This window comes from Drosophila grimshawi, unplaced genomic scaffold (assembly GCF_018153295.1).
Source record: "Drosophila grimshawi isolate 15287-2541.00 unplaced genomic scaffold, ASM1815329v1 contig_44, whole genome shotgun sequence".
NCBI lineage: Eukaryota > Metazoa > Arthropoda > Insecta > Diptera > Drosophilidae > Drosophila > Drosophila grimshawi.
Window position 1 is genome coordinate 5150039 of NW_025063240.1, and position 18714 is coordinate 5168752.

At 37.1% G+C, this 18714-nt stretch overlaps 3 protein-coding genes across 3 annotated transcripts; 1 reads left to right on the forward strand and 2 right to left on the reverse strand.

The window, feature by feature from the left end:
• Nucleotides 1–1087: 1087 nt before the first annotated feature.
• LOC6558278 lies at nt 1088–1741 on the reverse strand. The gene is made up of 2 exons (XM_032742595.2): nt 1511–1741; nt 1088–1438 (listed from the first exon to the last, which is right to left on the reverse strand). The coding sequence occupies exons 1-2, from the start codon at nt 1739–1741 to the stop codon at nt 1301–1303; spliced, it is 369 nt and encodes a 122-aa protein (XP_032598486.1). The 3' UTR covers nt 1088–1300.
• On the reverse strand, nt 1742–14270 carry LOC116804932. Its single transcript, XM_032742389.1, has 7 exons — nt 14143–14270; nt 8734–9791; nt 5742–5888; nt 5353–5514; nt 4597–4773; nt 3759–4528; nt 1742–1803 (listed from the first exon to the last, which is right to left on the reverse strand). Exons 2-7 carry the CDS (start codon nt 9203–9205, stop codon nt 1783–1785), a joined length of 1749 nt encoding a protein of 582 aa, XP_032598280.1. The 5' UTR covers nt 9206–9791; nt 14143–14270; the 3' UTR covers nt 1742–1782.
• A 694-nt stretch (nt 14271–14964) lies between these two features.
• On the forward strand, nt 14965–17148 carry LOC6558292 (digestive cysteine proteinase 1). Its single transcript, XM_001985152.2, has 3 exons — nt 14965–15100; nt 15388–16377; nt 16440–17148. Exons 1-3 carry the CDS (start codon nt 15052–15054, stop codon nt 17048–17050), a joined length of 1650 nt encoding a protein of 549 aa, XP_001985188.1. The 5' UTR covers nt 14965–15051; the 3' UTR covers nt 17051–17148.
• Nucleotides 17149–18714: the final 1566 nt, after the last annotated feature.

Here is an 18714-nt window from a genome sequence, read left to right on the forward strand (position 1 = left end):
AAAAGCTGTCAATCGAGACTTTCCTTATAATCAAGTCGAATATTTGTATAATTATCGGCATTCATATGCATTTAGAGTTATCTATAACTCATGAACTATAATACTCTAATCTCTATGTTTGTAAGTCCAACGACTAATCATATATACACATTCATTTTAAATTAATGGCCGAACTCACACATATATATAAAATTCAAAATCTTTTCAACACATCTTTCACGAAATTACACATGATTGAAGTCCAACATTTGTTGGAATAATTTCTTATATGGGAAAGATTTTCGTACATATTCACATCTCGCCCTATTATGTCACTACATTATTGCATTGTTAATTTCGTAGCATTCGCTATATAATATATAGAAATTGTATATAAACCGATTCTTATAAATTCATTTGTGTATATTTAATCAGTACTAAACTTTAGGGTGTGCCACGCCTAAACTCACATTAACAATTTACTTTACTTTATTACGACTAGCTCTTTAATTTATCAATATTATTACAATATTTTGTCATCTAGTGTAGTATGTGTGTGTATGTAATTTAAGATAATAATTATTAGTAGATGATAATTGCTAAATTATATAAATAATACAGTGGTCGTTTACAAATATTTTGGATACATTTACACTTATGGACAAAATAATAAATACATCTGTAACACTTGCCATTATATTAAAGTATTTAAAGTTTTCTTGATAACTCATTTTATTTTTATTGCTGCTTTAAATTAAAATCATGAAAAATTCGAATCTTTAATAAATGTTTTTAATTTTTAAATTAAATTATAATAGATACTTTTGAAAACTTGAAAATGATATTAATTATATCTTTAAATACATTTTAATACTGGGCTCACTTTAAAATTTTAATTGTAATGTTAAAAAATATATAAACCTTCAATTTGAATCGGATCCGGCTTAGAAGTATGGCATTAGCTTGCTTTGTTACTTCAAATTCATGTGGAATTGGTTTGTTCTTGTATAATTTCTACAAAATTGTATGACAATACATATAAAATATTGTATATACGATGCATACAACTAGAAAATTATATATATATTTTGGTTTTATTAGAGTTAGCAGCTCTTGCCCATCGAAGAAGACGCTTACTATGTTACACATAATCTAATTGGCTATAACTAAACACGTTTGACGTTTAATTCAATCATCTAACAATAAGCATTAACTAAACTTTGATTACCTCAATAAGTTTTAGATATATATATCTATATATATACATATATGTATATATAGTACATGACTTAGCTATAGCTACACTTGATTCAACATCATTCTAGAGAGCCTCAGTCGATGAGCTGCAGGGACCATTATAGCCATTTGCATACGAGCTAACCGTTCCCGTGGATCCTGTGGATGTTGTGGCCTGAGGCTGCACCAGCTGCTTATATGTATTCTCCAGCCTTGGTGGATACTAATCCAAAATCGGGCAATAGCTTGGCTTTAGAGATAATAGTAGTAGTAGGAGAAAAGTTCGTTTGCTCACCTCCTGATTCTCATCTAGCGATGGCAGCAGCTCGTCCAGCGAGTTGGGTGTCAGGGGACTGGGCGTGGGCATTGTAACGCGACTGAGTGCCCCATGTTGCAGCAGCGCCTCCCCAATGATTATCTGCGGTTTGTTCTGGGTGAGATGCTGCTGCTGCTGCAGTCGCGCCAGGCGCAGCTTCATCTCCTGCCTGATCTCCTTCTGCTGGGTCTCCTTCTCGAACCGCATCATGCTGTAGCTGCGCACCGAGGAGCTTGTGCTATGCACAGACGCTAGACTTGGTCTTCGAGAACCTGCAAGCGGTCAAAAATTCGATTTTCAATATATAAAATTTAACTTAAGATTTATTTGTTTTGGTAGCAGCATTTTAATTAGCATAGATTTTATCGAAGCAGAGGCAGAAGCAGAGAACGGGAGAGAGAAAGCGAGAGTTGTACAGAAAAAGAGCAAGTAAAAGACACAGAGAGAGATAGATAGAGAGAGAGACAGAGGAGAAAGAGAGAGCAAACGCCATCACCAAGCGACTAAATTTTAGGCAAAGCATATGTCTATATAATTAAGTAATATACTAAATGATCTGAGTGACTCAAAAGGCATTCAGAGTGCACAAAAATGAAGAGGGTAGCTTATAACAAATTATTTCTTATTTTTTTTTTTAAATTTGTTCAAATAATTTTTCAATATTTATAAAATTTTTTTTTTTTTTAAACTTCCATATTTTTATTTTTCTGTCTGTTTCCACAAATTTACTAACCATTCAGGCAAAATGTGTATTTGGAAATAGTCAAGATCGGAATATAAGCTGTGAATAACAATCACACAAATACTAGTTTTCCATTTATAAAACAATGTTGCTTATATGTTTAAGTAATTATATATGATTTCTGATATGAAATATAAATATCTATAAATTGCACAATAGGAATATTGCGGAAATTGAAACAGAACTGCCTTTGATCAGAGTTAATGCTGCAAGTTGATATTAAGTATTAAATGCTGGCAAGCGGCTTGTTTATGATAAAGCTTGAAACAATGTGTTGTTGTCAATGAATTAGATCAATATAGTATATAGATATAGATATTAAACATTCAGAATGAATCGGCAGAGGCTTGCAGAAGTTATCGATATTAAATGAATAAAAATTATTGGATTCGGTTGGTGTGCAATTGATCATATCATTCGGGGTGTTCTCTCAATATCGGTTGCATGCAGATTGGAAATTTTAGTGTGGGTCTAGGTGTATGTGTGTGTGTGTATATATATGTGTATGTGTGTGCGTGTGTGTGTGCATGTTTGTATTTCATTATAATTTGCATTATTTTGTTACAAAAAAAAATGAGATTATGGTGTTATAAAAATGTCTGGAAACAGGAACATAGTCACCGCCATATTGCTTCGATATCATATTGTCAAGCTGAAGTTGTACATATAATTATATTTATTTATTATTGTTGTGGCTCTGATGAATGTAAATAATTATTCCGCTATTATTAAAGTGTCATCGGGAATATGCTATATATATTTTTCTTTTCAACTTTTATCGGCATAACTGCAATTTTCCATATCAAGTTGTGTGTTGTTTTGAGCGTGTGTGTGTGTGTGTGTCTGTGTGTGTGTGTCCGTGTGTGTGTGTCTGTGTGTGTGTCAAGTTATCAAATACAAAAACTGCGATAGTTCGAATCAAGGAACCTAAACTTAACCGATGTAATTGGTTTGTGTCTTTTCGATTTGTAAAGTGTAAATTGTATATTGTATTTCTTTTTTTTGAAATGATAACGAGAAAAACCAAACAACAAACATGAAATTTAATACAGAGATTTGGAAGCACACTTAACATCGATCATTTAGAACATAAGATTTATTTAAGACTAAGAATTAGTATTTTCGAATGTTTTTATTTTTAATTTTCTTTATTTATGCAAATGAGATGATTTTGAAATGAGCCAATGTACACTTAAGAATATGAGCCAATGAACTGTTGATCCACAATTATATGGATGTTTTGAAATGTATATTTTTGTATTCCCTGTACCCAGAAAAATAAAAAAATATTTAAAAATCCCAGATTAAAAAGGTTTGGAAACACAAAATACCTGATTTCGCCGAAACTGATATAAAAAAAAAAAAACAAAACAGAAATTTGGTTTGCGAGTTGTGAGCTTCTTGGGCTTGGAATGATGTGTGATTGTTTGTGATTGATGGCTGATGATTGACGCTGAATGATGACTGATGACTGTGTTGATTTACCGCAAATCTGGGCGTTTCACTCGCCGGCGTGGGCAGGGCGCCAATTTGCAATTGATGCATCTCGGCACCACCGCCGCCAGTGCCACTGCCATAGTTGAAACCACCAGTGCCACCGCCAATGGCACCGGCACCAAGACTGCAACCGCCACCTAGTGCATCTATGCTATTGAACCCATCATCATTATTATCATCATATTTATTAATATCATCGTCATCATCATCATCATTATCATTGATGCCCAAGAGGGTCCTAAATCTATCCTGATTCTTTGTCTTCGCCGGCGACAGCTCGAAACTGAGCAGATGCCGTTGATGATTCAATTGCTTCTGCAGCTGGCGGTTCATTGAGAGAGTGCTCTCGCAACTCCGACAGCCACCAGAGGAGCCGCCGCCGCCGGAGCCGTTGTTCTCGTCAAGATTGTCGCGCGAATGCTGGCTGCAGCCGGCGCCCGATGTTTGACGCGATGAGGCGCGTGAATTTTGTTTGGACACGGCCGAAATGTGACACGATATGAGCAATATGGCGGCCGATCTAGCCGCACCTGTACGAGACGTCGACACCAGTATGCCCTTTGACCCTGCTCCAGCGCCGCCGCTGCCACCGCCAACACCACCACCACCAACACCACCACTGTTACCCCCAACTCCACCACTGACGCCGCCCAAGCCGCCAGATGAGGCGCGTCGATTGCCAAAGGAGCCTATCGAACCCGTCGACCGTATGCTCGAACGCGACGACGGACGTGCCGAATGCACAGTCAACGGAATGCCTACAGGATTAGAAAAGAATAAGTTATCCTTCCCATTCAATCCAGTCCAATCCATGTGGCGCCCTCACCTGTATCGCTGGAGTATAGGATGGGCGGCGGAATGTTCGCATCCCCGAAATTGCGATGCCTCGGATATTTGGTCTTGCTAAACAGATGCAGCACCATGCAAATGAGACCCGCCAGCACCGCAATGCCAGATGAGACGCCCAACAATGTGGGCAGATCGGAGCTCAGCTCGCTGAGATCTGCAATCGATAATAAAAAGGAGAAAAATAAATTAACTAATTTGTATTATATATGAATATTATTTTTAACTTTAATAACTAAAAAGTTTGTTATCAGAATGAAATGTTATGCATATAGTTTTTTTTAGAAATAATGTCTTAATATAACTGCTGCCATTTAATCAGGGAATCGCACCCAAGCCGAATTTGACCTGTTGACGATTTCCGTCGTTTAATACTTGAACTTGAATATGACAATAAATTGATGTAAAGATAAAAACCGCACTGTGAAATACAGGAGGAAAAGAACAAGGTGCGCATATTCCAACATATTGTTTTTTCAACCAATCTTTGATGGAGAATTCCAGAAATTTAATGTTCAAGTTTGTTAACTTTAGCACTAAAATTGTGGGAGATAAGGGCTTTAGTGATATTTCGTGGCGGGAGTGAGCTGGGTTAATACATTTTTTACAAATCTTTGGAGGAGATTCCTAATCGCATAGTTAGGAATAATAAGTGGGAGGCATGTGGTTTACTCGACGTAGCACCCCAATTTAACAGCTTTTAACCTATGGTATCAAAGTATAAAAATTAACTTACCGGGAGTACAAAAGACGCGCCTCGTTGGCTTCGTATAGCTGACCGAGTGATAACCACTGGCACATTGACACATCGCATTGTGTCGCACCTGAACACAGAGGGAGTTCTCATCGTTGTAGATGCATGTCTCGTCATAGAAACACTGATCGCCCAGTTTTTTAGCTGCAATCGGCATAAAATGAGAGTTTATAAAAAAAGGTTATTCCAATTTAAAATTGTTTTATTCCATCTTATTTTATATAAAGTTAAAGAGCATCGGAAGCTCTCACTTTGCTACTCTATAATAATCGGAGCAATATAAATATTTGTCTGCTATTGCTAGTGTTACGAACTTTAATAGAGCAATAGTAGAGGCAATATTAGAAATCCTTAATTAATTAATATCTTACGTTTGGCGCAACCCTTTATCAGTCCCAGCTGCACAGGATAATTTCGCTCGCAGCTGCAAATTTGCGTCTCCTTATCGCAGTTGACATGCAAAAGTTTCGCATCACATTTCAGCTCGTTGCATGGCGCTCCAATGTATTTACCCTTAGCTGCAATCATAATAAAGATTCGTTTATTTAAAATAATCAACAAATTGTAGTAAAAAGAATATGCCATTTTCTTTATTTACATACATTAATATTAGATTATTATTATTTTGTATACCAGTAAATGCAATAATCTATGCTTAATATAGCTTTATTTACATCTGCATCTGAAAACGGGTCGTATTTGGCTTTCCTTGACCTTTTAAGTTGTTTACCCTGCCAAGTACTGCATCTGCCTTGACTGCATCTGCCTATAAGTAAAGCTATGCACCAGTTTTAGCTGGTATTCCATTTACTGTAATAAGCCGCAATGATTCACGGACTTATTCAATATATTTTGTTGACGGTCCCTCTGTGGAGGTAGTTGTGTGTTTAGTCCATCTGCTTAATGACATTGAAATCCGAGCAACAAGAACAACGACGGACAAATTTAATTTTATGTTTTGTATGCAGATTGGATATTTGCATGATTACGTAAGAGTGAAGCAAAATCAAACATTAAATTGATTTTAAATCTAAATTACCAAATGGAAATTCAAAATATATAAAATGAAACTTATATTAACAAGCAAGAATGCGATAGACGAGTGAGCTCGACTGCAAGATGTTAAATATATTATTCTACATTAAATATGTATTTAGCTGACTCCAGGTCAAGTGTTTCGCCTTTAAGAGAGATAGATAAGATATTCACATATGAAACAGTTTAAAACATGAATTGAAAATGAGTATAAAGGGTATAAAGGGTATAATTCAGTTGTTCCGACCCTATCATGTATATTCTTATGCATATATTATTGTTCCTCCTCTCCCCGCGATGCTTGGGAAGACTGATAAATATTAGAATTTGAATATATCACTGGTGTATTATTATGTTTACATTTGCTCTGTTTACCACATTTTGGTTGCAGGCACTGAAGAGGATTCACCGATTATCAGGACTTATATGTAAAATAAAGACAACCCAATTTAAATTAATCTTTTTCAGCTGTGGTCACCTGAGCTCAACAGAAACAAATGTAAACTGTAGTTTCAAAGTCGCGGTCCCAACATTTTATAGGAATGACCACAGACATAGATAAGAAGCAGTTTAAAAGACATTGAGCAATACTCTTATCAAATTTGATCAAGTTTGATTCATATATACGAGGTGTGTTCAAAAAGTATCGCGAATTTTGTGTTTTTTCAGAGATTATTTATTTATTCATGAATATCTATTTTGTCCCCTTCAAAGTAATCCCCATGAGATATTATACACTTGTGCCAACGGTTTTTCCAATCTTCGAAGCACTTCAAAAAAGCATTTTTTTTTATCTTGTTCAGCTCCTCCTTTGATCCCGTCTTTATCTCGTCAAGCGTAGCGTAACGTCGTCCTTTCATGGGCCTCTTCAGTTTAGGGAACAAGAAAAAGTCACAGGGGGTCAGATCTGGGGAATACGGTGGCTGCGGCATCATTAGTGTGTTGTTTTTGGCCAAAAAGTCGCGCACAAGCAACGATGTGTGAGCAGGGGCGTTATCGTGGTGCAAAAGCCAATTTTTGTTCTTCCACAAATCCGGGCGTTTCTGGCGGATTGCTTCGCGCAAATTGCGCATAACTTGCAGGTAATATTCCTTATTGACCGTTCTACCCTGTGGCAAGAACTCATGATGCACCACGCCCCTGCAATCGAAGAAAACTGTCAGCAAAACTTTCACATTCGACCGAACTTGGCGCGCTTTTTTCGGTCTTGGTTCGTGCGGCAGCTTCCATTGAGATGATTGAGCTTTGGTTTCCACGTCGTAACCATAAACCCACGATTCGTCACCAGTTATGACCCTCTGGAGCAAATTTGGGTCGCCGCGGACAGAGTCCAACATCTCATTAGCAATGTTCATGCGATGCTGTTTTTGGTCGCAGTTGAGCAATTTTGGTACGAATTTCGCGGCGACCCGTCTCATGCCCAAATCATTGATAAAAATCGAATGGTATGAGCCAATCGATATGTCTAGCTCCTCAGCAACTTCTCTAACGGTGATTCGACGACTGGCCAATACCATTTTCTCCACTCCATTAATTTTTTCGTCTGTTGTTGAAGTGCTCGGGCGTCCTGCACGCTCTTCGTCGTTCCCATCTTCTCGGCCTTCTGAGAACATTTTGTACCACCGATAAACGTTGCTTCGGTCCAAGGTAGCTTCTCCGTATGCCACAATCAACATTCGGAATGCATCCGCGCACTTAATTTCGTTTTTCACACAAAATTTGATACAGGTTCTTTGATCCATTTTTTTGAATAGGTAAAAATCGAAGACGATCCAAAACACGTGCAAGCAAAGCAGCTGTCAACAATTAAGTGAACATTCAAAATGGCCGAGCTTGTCGGCATAAGTGAGAGACATGAGTACCAACATAACGCTACAAAAAAATCGAAATTCGAATATACGTAACCCGCGAAAATTCAAAATTCGCGATACTTTTTGAACACACCTCGTATATGAGAGATAAGTGAGAAGCATCAGTGTAGACAAACTATAATATTATTCTGGATTTGTAAATAAAATCAAACGCTTCGTTAGTTATTGTTTTTTGACCCTGTTTAATTTACTTCAGTCTTAAGCACGTACTAGTCGAGAGTGCTCCACTATTAGCATCGTTTGATTGTACTCATTTCCCCTTTTTTAATTGGTTTTAGGGGATAAGAAACATTACAAAAAGAATTCAAATTGAGTATGTGGGTTTAATTGAGATTGTGTATTTAAATGCCAAGTTCTTAGCACAGAATTTAATAAATCTTAAAATGAAAATTGCTTGCATCAATTTGATCTCAAGATGCATTATACCATATATTTGTTTATGGAATGATTAACTCACCTGACTTATTATTAATCAAGGCCTCAATGTCGTCTATATCATCTGGATAACTGGCATCGTATTCATCATCAGACAGATGGACAACATCGCGTTTTAGTTTCTGTGCGTATTGTTTTTGTTTTTGTATTTGGCTTAAATCTAATGTTTTTGTGCGATTGAACACGGCCAACATGGTCGCAGTTGTTGACCTCGTTGTTGTTGCTGTTGTTGTTGTTGTTGTTGTTGAAGCAGTAGCTGCGGCAGAGGCATGCAGCATTAGATAGCCATAGATGAGAACGGCCAGCGTTAGATAATGTCCATTGCCACGGCACAGTTGCAGCCAGCCTAAGAGAGCCATGCGCATTCTATTGTTATTGTTGTTGTTGTTGTTTTTGTTGCGTTGTTGTTGTTGATGTTGTTGTTGCTTAGTGGCCAGCTGCAGCGCCGTCAGCTGCAAACGCTGCAGTAGACGGTGCAATGTTAACTTCGCCATTTTGTCATCTTGTGGCAGCTGCCTCAACACATTCGCAAGTTTCTTATAACTTTTGCGATTTGTTAAGGGTATTTGTTATTTGTTCTTTCAATATCGTTTTTTTTTGGAATGTGTTCAGTGTGTTCTATTCAGCTTTGTTTGTGTCTTCGTGTCGTTGAGTTGGTGTTTGGCAAATGGCCATAACTTGTGCCTATTACGTATACGTAATGCATATGTATATATTACGTATACGTCATGCAGTCCGCACGCAGCGCTGTGCAAGTTTAGCCTTCTTGTTGTTGTTGGTGCCCTTAAGTGGCAAACTTGGCCGCTGCCTACTCTGCATGATAATTTTATATAATTTGCTCTTATGGCAAAATTGTTCGTGTTGCGGTCATCATCATTAGAGGGGCATGCAACTTTTTCAATCCTCCAACTAGTTGAAATATGTATGACCCAAAAAAATGTTTTGCATGCACTATTTGTATTCTTGTTTGTTGATTCTTTTGACTTTACTCGGAGGCTCTTGCGTTCTATGCAATCTAGAAATTTATTACACGAACTTTCTCGTGTTGTTCTTGGTCTTCTCGCTGGCCCATTTATCCAACTGAAATTACACGATAAGAAAGGTTGACTTTATTAATATACACATATTTAAAATATAGAACCATAAATTAACCATACATGTTTCTACATTATGCAGGTATTCTTAAGATAAATCGCAGCTCATTTATTTTTCTTGGAAGTTATATTCAGATCCAAAAAGCAAATAGTTCAAGATTTTCTGGGTTGTTTTCTATCATTCTAAGTTTTTTGAAACTGTAATGATTTGGTTACATTTGTATAGAAACTTTGGCCTGTCATTTTTGTCAGAAGGAAATCCATCCTACTCTTTTAAGTGTATACTTTATGTAATTATAAATATATATAATTATATGCACTTTCCATTATTCATTTACTATTATGCAGGACGATAAAGCAATGCAAATTTTAGTCATAGGGGATAATGCTTGTAAAAAATAGAGTGCAATTTTGTATACTTTAATTAGATCGCGATTGCCTCCTCAATGTTCAAGTATGAATATCAAGCAGCATTCTCAAGCGTAGGCACTTGAAGCTGGCTTGCATGGGGTCACGCTATTTTTAGAGATAGCGAAGGATATACATTGCGGTTGTAACAAATGTATTTGGCTTTAAGAATACTCAATAAAATTCAATAAAAAGGCCTGCTCGTCAGAGCAGACAGTTCGAATCTAAATGTCGTGTCAGCGTCTTGACTACACAGTATACGTGTTTCACACATTCAATGTGAAGACAGTTTTTGTGCCAGCCACAAGAATGCCATCGATGGAATGGAATGGAAGTCCCTTAAGCTGGCGTACAAAAGAAACTTTGAAAACGAAATCGAAGAAACAACATTGGAAGCGCAGTATTTTCTGAAGACAGGGAAACTGGTGGAGTTAACCGAGCAGAACCTGATCGATTACTTCCGTCGAAGGCCTTATCAAGCTCTGCAGTATGTTAAGGAGAGGCCAGACATTAATACCCGCAATTCGTATGCCTATGAGGCTGTGGGCTGTAAATGTCGGTTCCGTAAGGATCAGATTGGGTCGACAATCTAAGGCATCGGGATTATTAAATCCGGCGATGAAGATGTCATGTTAAAGGTACTGATCCCTTTTATTCTGGAATGCCTAATCTTAACGAATGAAACTTACAATATATTTCGTTATTTCCAAGTTATAATTTTGTAAAAATTAAAAGTTAAAATTTCATAAAAGTTCTTGAATTAAAATTCATAATTGTGATTTTAGAAGGTATTGTTTTTCTCAGTGTAGCTGCAAACGGATTCCGTGGGAGCAGCTGTCAATATCTCAAGACGAGAACAGAAGGAAAATTTATGGGCTGCCACATCAGATGGCGTCTCTAGCCACAAGCTGCCAGCTGACAAGGAGCACATCCTCAAAGTCGCTTTGATGGGTGTCAGCCCCTCCCGTCCACTCCCATCCCTTCAGTTCCTACGTCCTCACTACGCTTATCAGCTGAGCATGGCTCTGATTCTTGGTGGAACGCAGGAATGTCAAGATGTCACGCAATCCAAAGTAGCCAGCCTTGGTTTGTGTGGGTTTTAAGAGATTTACTTAGATACTAAGCCCAACATTTATATAATTAATAAGGAAAAAACTGGGCGGAACAGGAAAAGCTTGCGCGAAGTGGCTGTTGAAAGATAGGAAAAAGGAATTAAGTCTTGCAAATAATAGAAACAACGGAATGGGGAACGAATAAATGGAACAAAGAGAATATAAAAATAAAGGAGAAACGGCAGAAAATGCTGAGAACTCGTAAACCCAAAAAACGAAAAACGAAATAATCAAAAAAGAAATTAACGAAAATAAAATAAGGGATTTAAGTTCAAGTATTGATTGTTAAAACCTGAAAGGCAAATACACTCAACTTAAATTGAATTAAAAGGAAATTACTATTCCTAGAAAGTAATTGTTTAAAAACAAAAAGGCCACAGTAATTAAGAAGCGATGCAAAGTTTAGTAGAACATACTTTGCATAATATGCAACATTCGAGTTTAATCTATTTTTGCTTATCATACTCTTCATATGTACTGTGTACGCAATACTAACCATACAAGTGTGAACTGGCAACCATAAATATTAAGTACACAACAGCAGCAACTGGTAATTAAAATGCTGCTCAGCCAGCCAACCAACAACTGGTGCAGTCAACAATTGTTTAATACCAACAGACAACAACAATGATTCCATTGTTTTGGATTCAAACCCAACATCCTGACAGCTGGAAATCTACAGCGATGGGCTGCGGCAAACATAAAAGCCACTTCTCGTATCCAAGTGTTTGCATGCCATGCAGTATTATAGCCCCCTAACCACCTCCCTCCATACGACCAATACCACCCAGCATACATCCATCCAGCCAGGACGACACACAGCATGGCAGACAATTGTATAGACACTTCAGCCCCCCAATTGTCGCCACCCGCCGAGTCAGCTTAGTGTGCAAAGAGTGGCAACAATCTGAATCATCGTTTTAGTTATGATGCTTTTGGTTTCCCTCCGGCTTCTCCTTCTCTCCTGCTCGTCCCGTCTCCCATTCCCTTCCTCTCTGTCTCTGTCAATTTTAATATCTGTAACTGATGCCTTAAGAGGAAAATGTGATAATGTCTTCTAAACAATGAACTAATGGCATAAAAATAGCTTACTATACAATATGCATGTGTTGAGTGGGTTTTTTTTCTACAGACAAAGTGGAATTTATATTGCTTTTGTTTTTATCAAGTAAAAAAAAAAAACGTAACAAACCTAAGTCTAACAGGCCAAATAGCTAACAAACCTAACAACCAAAGTCCAAGAGAAAGTCAGAAAATTTGTAGGATGTATTAAATAAAATATTAATTAAGCTCCGGCTTAAAAATATCATCCAAAATTTTCTTGTCGAAATAAAACACTCTAAAAATATCAATTTGATATATTTGTGTATGTATATCAAAAATGTATATTATTAGCTTTATAAAAAAAATGAATATACTCTCAAAATATGATCAGGATTTCTCTTAAGCTAATATCATTTAAATATATATAAAAATTTTTTATTTGCTGAGATTGATTCATTTTTAAAAAAGAAATCTTTTAAATGTGTCACTTAAACGTAATTTGATGATAATTAAATTATAAAACAACATACAACAAAAATGGGGGTACATTTTTTATGTAATTAGGCGTATTCAGTAAATTGCATTAAAAACAGAACAATTGCCATAAATGCGATACATATATGTATTATTACGCCTTTTACCAAACCATTAAATAGTCCATAAACTGAAACGTTTTGCGTGGAAAATCTAATGGCGCAGCACAGGCGGAAACTAAATGCAGCACACGCACACAACAGCAAACACCTTGAGGAAGGCGGGTGTGGGTGGGGTAGGCACGAGTTTGGCTTTAGTGGACAACGGGCTCCCGTAATAAAAGGTCTGTGTGTGTGTGTGTCTGAGAGTGAGAGAGCGTAATATTTAGTAACGGAAGCAGCGAACGCAACGAACAACGAACAGTTCGTGTCGGCGACTCTCGAGAGAGTGCGCGTCGTTCTCCTCTGGAGAGCAGCGTAGACTAATGGTATATAAGATTTTGTGAAGCGTGCATTTGTGTGTGTGTTGGTATGTGTGTGTGAGTATGTTTTTCGGGCAGTGATAAAGGCAAATTTACATGTGCCGTCGCCTCCCACACCATTCGTCAGCAGAGCAGCGCAGCGCAGCGCCTACGACAACGACTAGAACTTCGGCCACGGATTTTTGACTTGTTCTATGTATTTATATATGCATGTATGTATGCATGTACAAATACATATATACATATACATGTGTGTCGTTTAAAATGTAGGTTACACACAGCGAAATATCTACTAACATACACACAGACATACACTTGCATACGTAAAATACTTTGCTTCAAGTGCACTCGAAGCTAAAGGCAAAGTCCTTTCTCAGTAGTTTTTAAACTGCCCCCATGTCAAACCTAATAAATTGTTTATTTAATCTAAATAATTCATAAGGTTTACACAATTTAATATTAGAGATTGTTGTTGCCAATTTATTTCATATGCAATTTTGAACTATAATTAGTGCTTTAATATTGAGTGGCTTTCTAGTTTTGAATATTATTCATAAGTAAATTATTTTATTTTACTTATAAAATTAAGCATTAAATTTAACAACATTTTTAAAATAAATTTTAACTGGCAGCAACTAATGGAAAATTTGTAGGTCAAATTTAATTTGTAATTTTTGATGGCTTTATCATGTATATATTGAATTTTCATTGGTAAGGGCAGAAAATGTCAAACAAGAAAATGTATACAAAATATGTATACTCTCATTTAAATACATAATCATGCTAATGAGATAAACAAACAACAAACATTCACATACCATGTAAATCTGATTTAAATTTGCTTTCACATTTCCGGTTTGATTTTCTCTGTTATGACAATTAATAATACTATAAGCAATCCTTGCTATTGATTATAAAATTTATTTATGTTTTGCACAACACACGTTTCACACACACGCACACTCAAGCACACGCGCAGCATGCTATTAAAGCCATTAATTAATTAATGCATTTAGCTTGTTTCAATTTGCGATTCGCTTTTCGCTTCACGGCTCATTTCGCGTACTTTTTTATTCACAATGCATTTTGCAGGTCGGCACAAATCGCACTTAATCATTTATAGCGCACTTTTTGGGGCTAAGACACACACACACATATATATATATACATACATATATACATGTGCTTAATTGTAGTTGTGCACTTTTCACTGCTGTGTGTGCTTACTAAATACGAGATGATGGTGATGCTGTTCGCTTGGTGGTTGTTTGGCGTCTGTTCAGCTCCTTGGCAGCCAGCAGCCCCTAAGGCTCGTCGCGTTCAGCGAGAGTGAGAGTGCGTCAGATAACAGAGAGAGTGTGTGACATAATGCTCAATCAATTACAGCCGCACAGCTGTTCGCCTCTCTGCGTGCGCACGTCATATTCTTTCAAATAGCCTTATATTTTTATAAGACACATTTTTAGCAGATCGGCGGCTTGTACATTTATTTATATGCATTGTTTGGTCACACACAATCGTTAGCAGTGCTGTTAAGTATGATCAGTTAAGCCATAACAGCTGTTATCGCTCTCTCATGTGCGTCTCTCTCTGCTCATGCGAGCTTACGTCGTTAGATATGTCATAGAATAAATTTAATAAGTTTTCGTTCGTCAACAGAGGCGCATTTAATTCGGAACGAAGTGCAATAGTAAAAAGTCTAAGCATAGCGTGGGACAATAAATAAAATGCGTTTGTGGTTGAATTTAGCGCTGCTGGCCAGCTTAACCCTGACAGGTGAGTAATATAGGTATTACTAATATATTATTCGCCATTTAACATGGTCAGTGTGCAAATTTCTAAGCGGCTTTTTTTTTATTACGCTTGTATGTGTGTGTTTTTGTGTGTACAGCAAGCATGGCGTGAGACATATACATAAGAGTGTATTTGTAAGCATGTATGTGTAAGCAAATATATGTAAGCAAATATATGTAAGCATGCATGTGTAAGCTTATATATATTGTAATGGCTGCCGTTTACCGCAAATTTCTGTTAAATTGCCGTTTTTTATTTTTTCTTTTCAGTTTTGGGCACAAAACCTCCTCGCTGGGATGCCAACTATATAGTGAAGGGTACGCTTTATATTCCATATGCTGAGATCGCTGAACCCTTCTATGCCTGGTATGACAAGAATACGCGACGTTCCCGCATCGATTATTATGGGGGCATGGTCAAGACTTATCAACTGGCTGGCGAGGGTCAATTTGGTACTGCTTTGAAACTGACTCCAATTACCACCAAGGATGAGCTCAACAAATTGAGTTGTCTGCTGGTGAACGGCACAGCCGAACAGCCCGTGCAAATTCAAAGTATTTTGCCAGATGCGAAACCCTTTGAACTGATTGGCACCGAAACCTTCTTGGGTTATACGTGCGATAAATTCCGGCTGGAATCGGTGATTGGGCAGAAGAAGAACGTATATACGTTGTGGGTGCGCTACAAGAAGTCGCCACATTATCCGGCCAGTCGTATGCCGATTCCTGTGCGCTACGAGATGCGTGGATATAATACGCTGTTGGGCTCCCATTACGATCACTATTATCTGGACTATGATAGCTACGAGCATGACGATATACCCAACGAGGTCTTCGAGATCGATGAGAGTTTGACTTGCACTGGTTTCCCGGGTCCCGGCACCGGTCACTTTGCCACCTTCAATCCGATGCACGAATTCATCGCCGGCAGCGATAAGCATGTGGAGAAGGCATTCCATCACTTCAAGCACAAACATGGCATCGACTATATCAATGATAAGGAGCACGAGCATCGCAAGAACATCTTCCGTCAGAACTTGCGTTACATTCACTCCAAGAATCGTGCTAAGCTGACCTACAAGCTGAGCGTTAATCATTTGGCCGATAAGAGCGATGAGGAGCTGAGAGCGCGTCGCGGCTACAAATCATCTGGTGGCTACAACACGGGCAAACCCTTTCCCTATGATGTCAATAAGCACAAGGACGAGATACCCTCCCAATACGATTGGCGCCTCTATGGAGCTGTCAGTCCCGTCAAAGGTGCGCTCATCTCTTAAATTCCATATTCCATCTCTAATCATAATAATCCTTTGCGCTTGTAGATCAATCGGTGTGCGGCTCGTGCTGGTCCTTTGGCACCATTGGTCATCTTGAGGGCGCATTCTTCTTGAAGAACGGTGGCAATCTGGTGCGTCTGTCGCAGCAGGCCTTGATCGACTGCTCTTGGGGCTATGGCAATAATGGTTGCGATGGTGGCGAAGATTTCCGTGTCTATCAATGGATGATGCAAGTTGGTGGCGTGCCCACCGAGGAGGAGTACGGGCCCTATCTGGGTCAAGATGGCTACTGTCATGTCAACAATGTAACACTCGTGGCACCCATCAAGGGTTTCGTCAATGTCACCGCCAATGATCCCAACGCCTTCAAGTTGGCCCTGCTCAAGCACGGTCCGATCTCTGTGGCCATTGATGCCTCACCGAAAACATTCAGCTTCTATTCGCATGGCGTCTACTACGAACCGGAGTGCAAGAATGATGTGGATGGACTCGATCATGCAGTGCTGGCCGTTGGCTATGGCACCATCAATGGCGAGGATTATTGGCTAGTGAAGAACTCTTGGTCCACCTATTGGGGCAACGACGGTTATATTTTGATGTCGGCTCGAAAGAACAACTGTGGCGTTATGACCATGCCCACCTATGTGGAAATGTAATAGGTTAATTTCCATAATTTGTATTTTTTTTATACTCGGCCTCACGATGGGGGCCTTAAATATGCAATAAAGCACCAAATGTCAATACACTTTTGTAATCCACCAAGTCTTCTTTCTTGCTCCTTATCGCAGCTAAAGATTCCAACATACTTCTAAACAGACAAATATATATATACGTATATGTGGTTTTTCTGTGACCCCAGCTACTTTGCAGCGATAAGTTTAGATGACAATGGACTGTACTTTGTCCGAGAATAGTCGCAATCTGGCATTGTTGTTCATAGTGGAGTTTAATATCTGCAATAATATATGTCTGCAATTGCAATTCTCATTACAGAAATATGAGATTTGCTAAACAACAAGTAATTGCATATATCATATGTTATTGCAATTCTTAATAATAAAAAAAACTGGCAATAATTCAATGGAACTTCATTAAATCGATCATAAATAGTTTCATTTATTCATTGAACAAAAAAAAACAATGTTTAAAATGTTATAGTTTTATTTTCGGTTTTATTTGTGATTTTCGATTTTTTGTTTATTGTTAAAGAATTTTACGAATTCAATTTTTAATGTATTTTACAGACGGAAGTGTTATAAACATTCGCGCATGTTTTGTGTTTTGTATTTTTTGTTTTTTTCTTTTCTTGTTTTTAGTAAATAATTAACATATTTAATGTACATCAGTTAAACCAAAGTTTAAGGCTAAAAACTCTACTCTTATTATTCAAATTCGCACTTAAAAATTATGCAAATACTTAATTTACCATAAAAATTATTATATTGAATTTCCTCGAAATAATTTATAAGTAATTTTTTGTGTGATTCAATAAAAACTATTATTTTCTCTTCTTTTTCGTTTTTAATTCCCATTTTTTCATTACGAAATTGTTTTCTATGCATGTAACTATATCTAAATATATTTAAGTATTATACAGATCTTAAATAAATTAACAATATGTTTATAAAATCGGCTTCTTAAATTTGCATCTTGTATTTTACAATTTCATCATTACAAAAATCTACCGTGAGTTTCTATATATTTATTTACAATAAAGAAAAACGCATGAAAAACAAATTTCTCAGAAAGTGAATATCTAAGAAATATCCGCCTACCCTCAAAAATTATACAAGTTAACAAGAGCATCTAAATAATAAAAAAAAATCATTTCTTCTTTTACAAAAAACTTTTTTTTAATATGGCTTCCCAACTTAACCCAAATTGTTTACAAAATTGTTTTTCTCTTCTTTTCACACTCCATCCAAAATCATATATATGAATTCGTATATCGGTGCCATTTGATGTTTAAAAATTAAATTTTTTCCTTAATTGTTACGCACAAAAATATAAATTAAAAAAATGTATAAACGTAGCCAAACGTTTCCATTGGTTTAGTTTTGTAATTCTCAAATGTAGAACTATTCACAGGGTCAAATGATATTTTTTCTTCTTTTTTTTTTATTTTTGCTGCTATTCCCCCCCAAGTTAAATTTAAAGAAATGTACAAATGGTTTTAATAAGGGAAAAAATTAAAACTGTCTGATGAAGGGTGAGACGTCGAAAGTTTAAAAACAGGAATGCTAATTTATAGTTATTATAAAATGGGTTGGGAGTGTATATATACTGGTATATACTATATCGGGTATATATATTTATATAA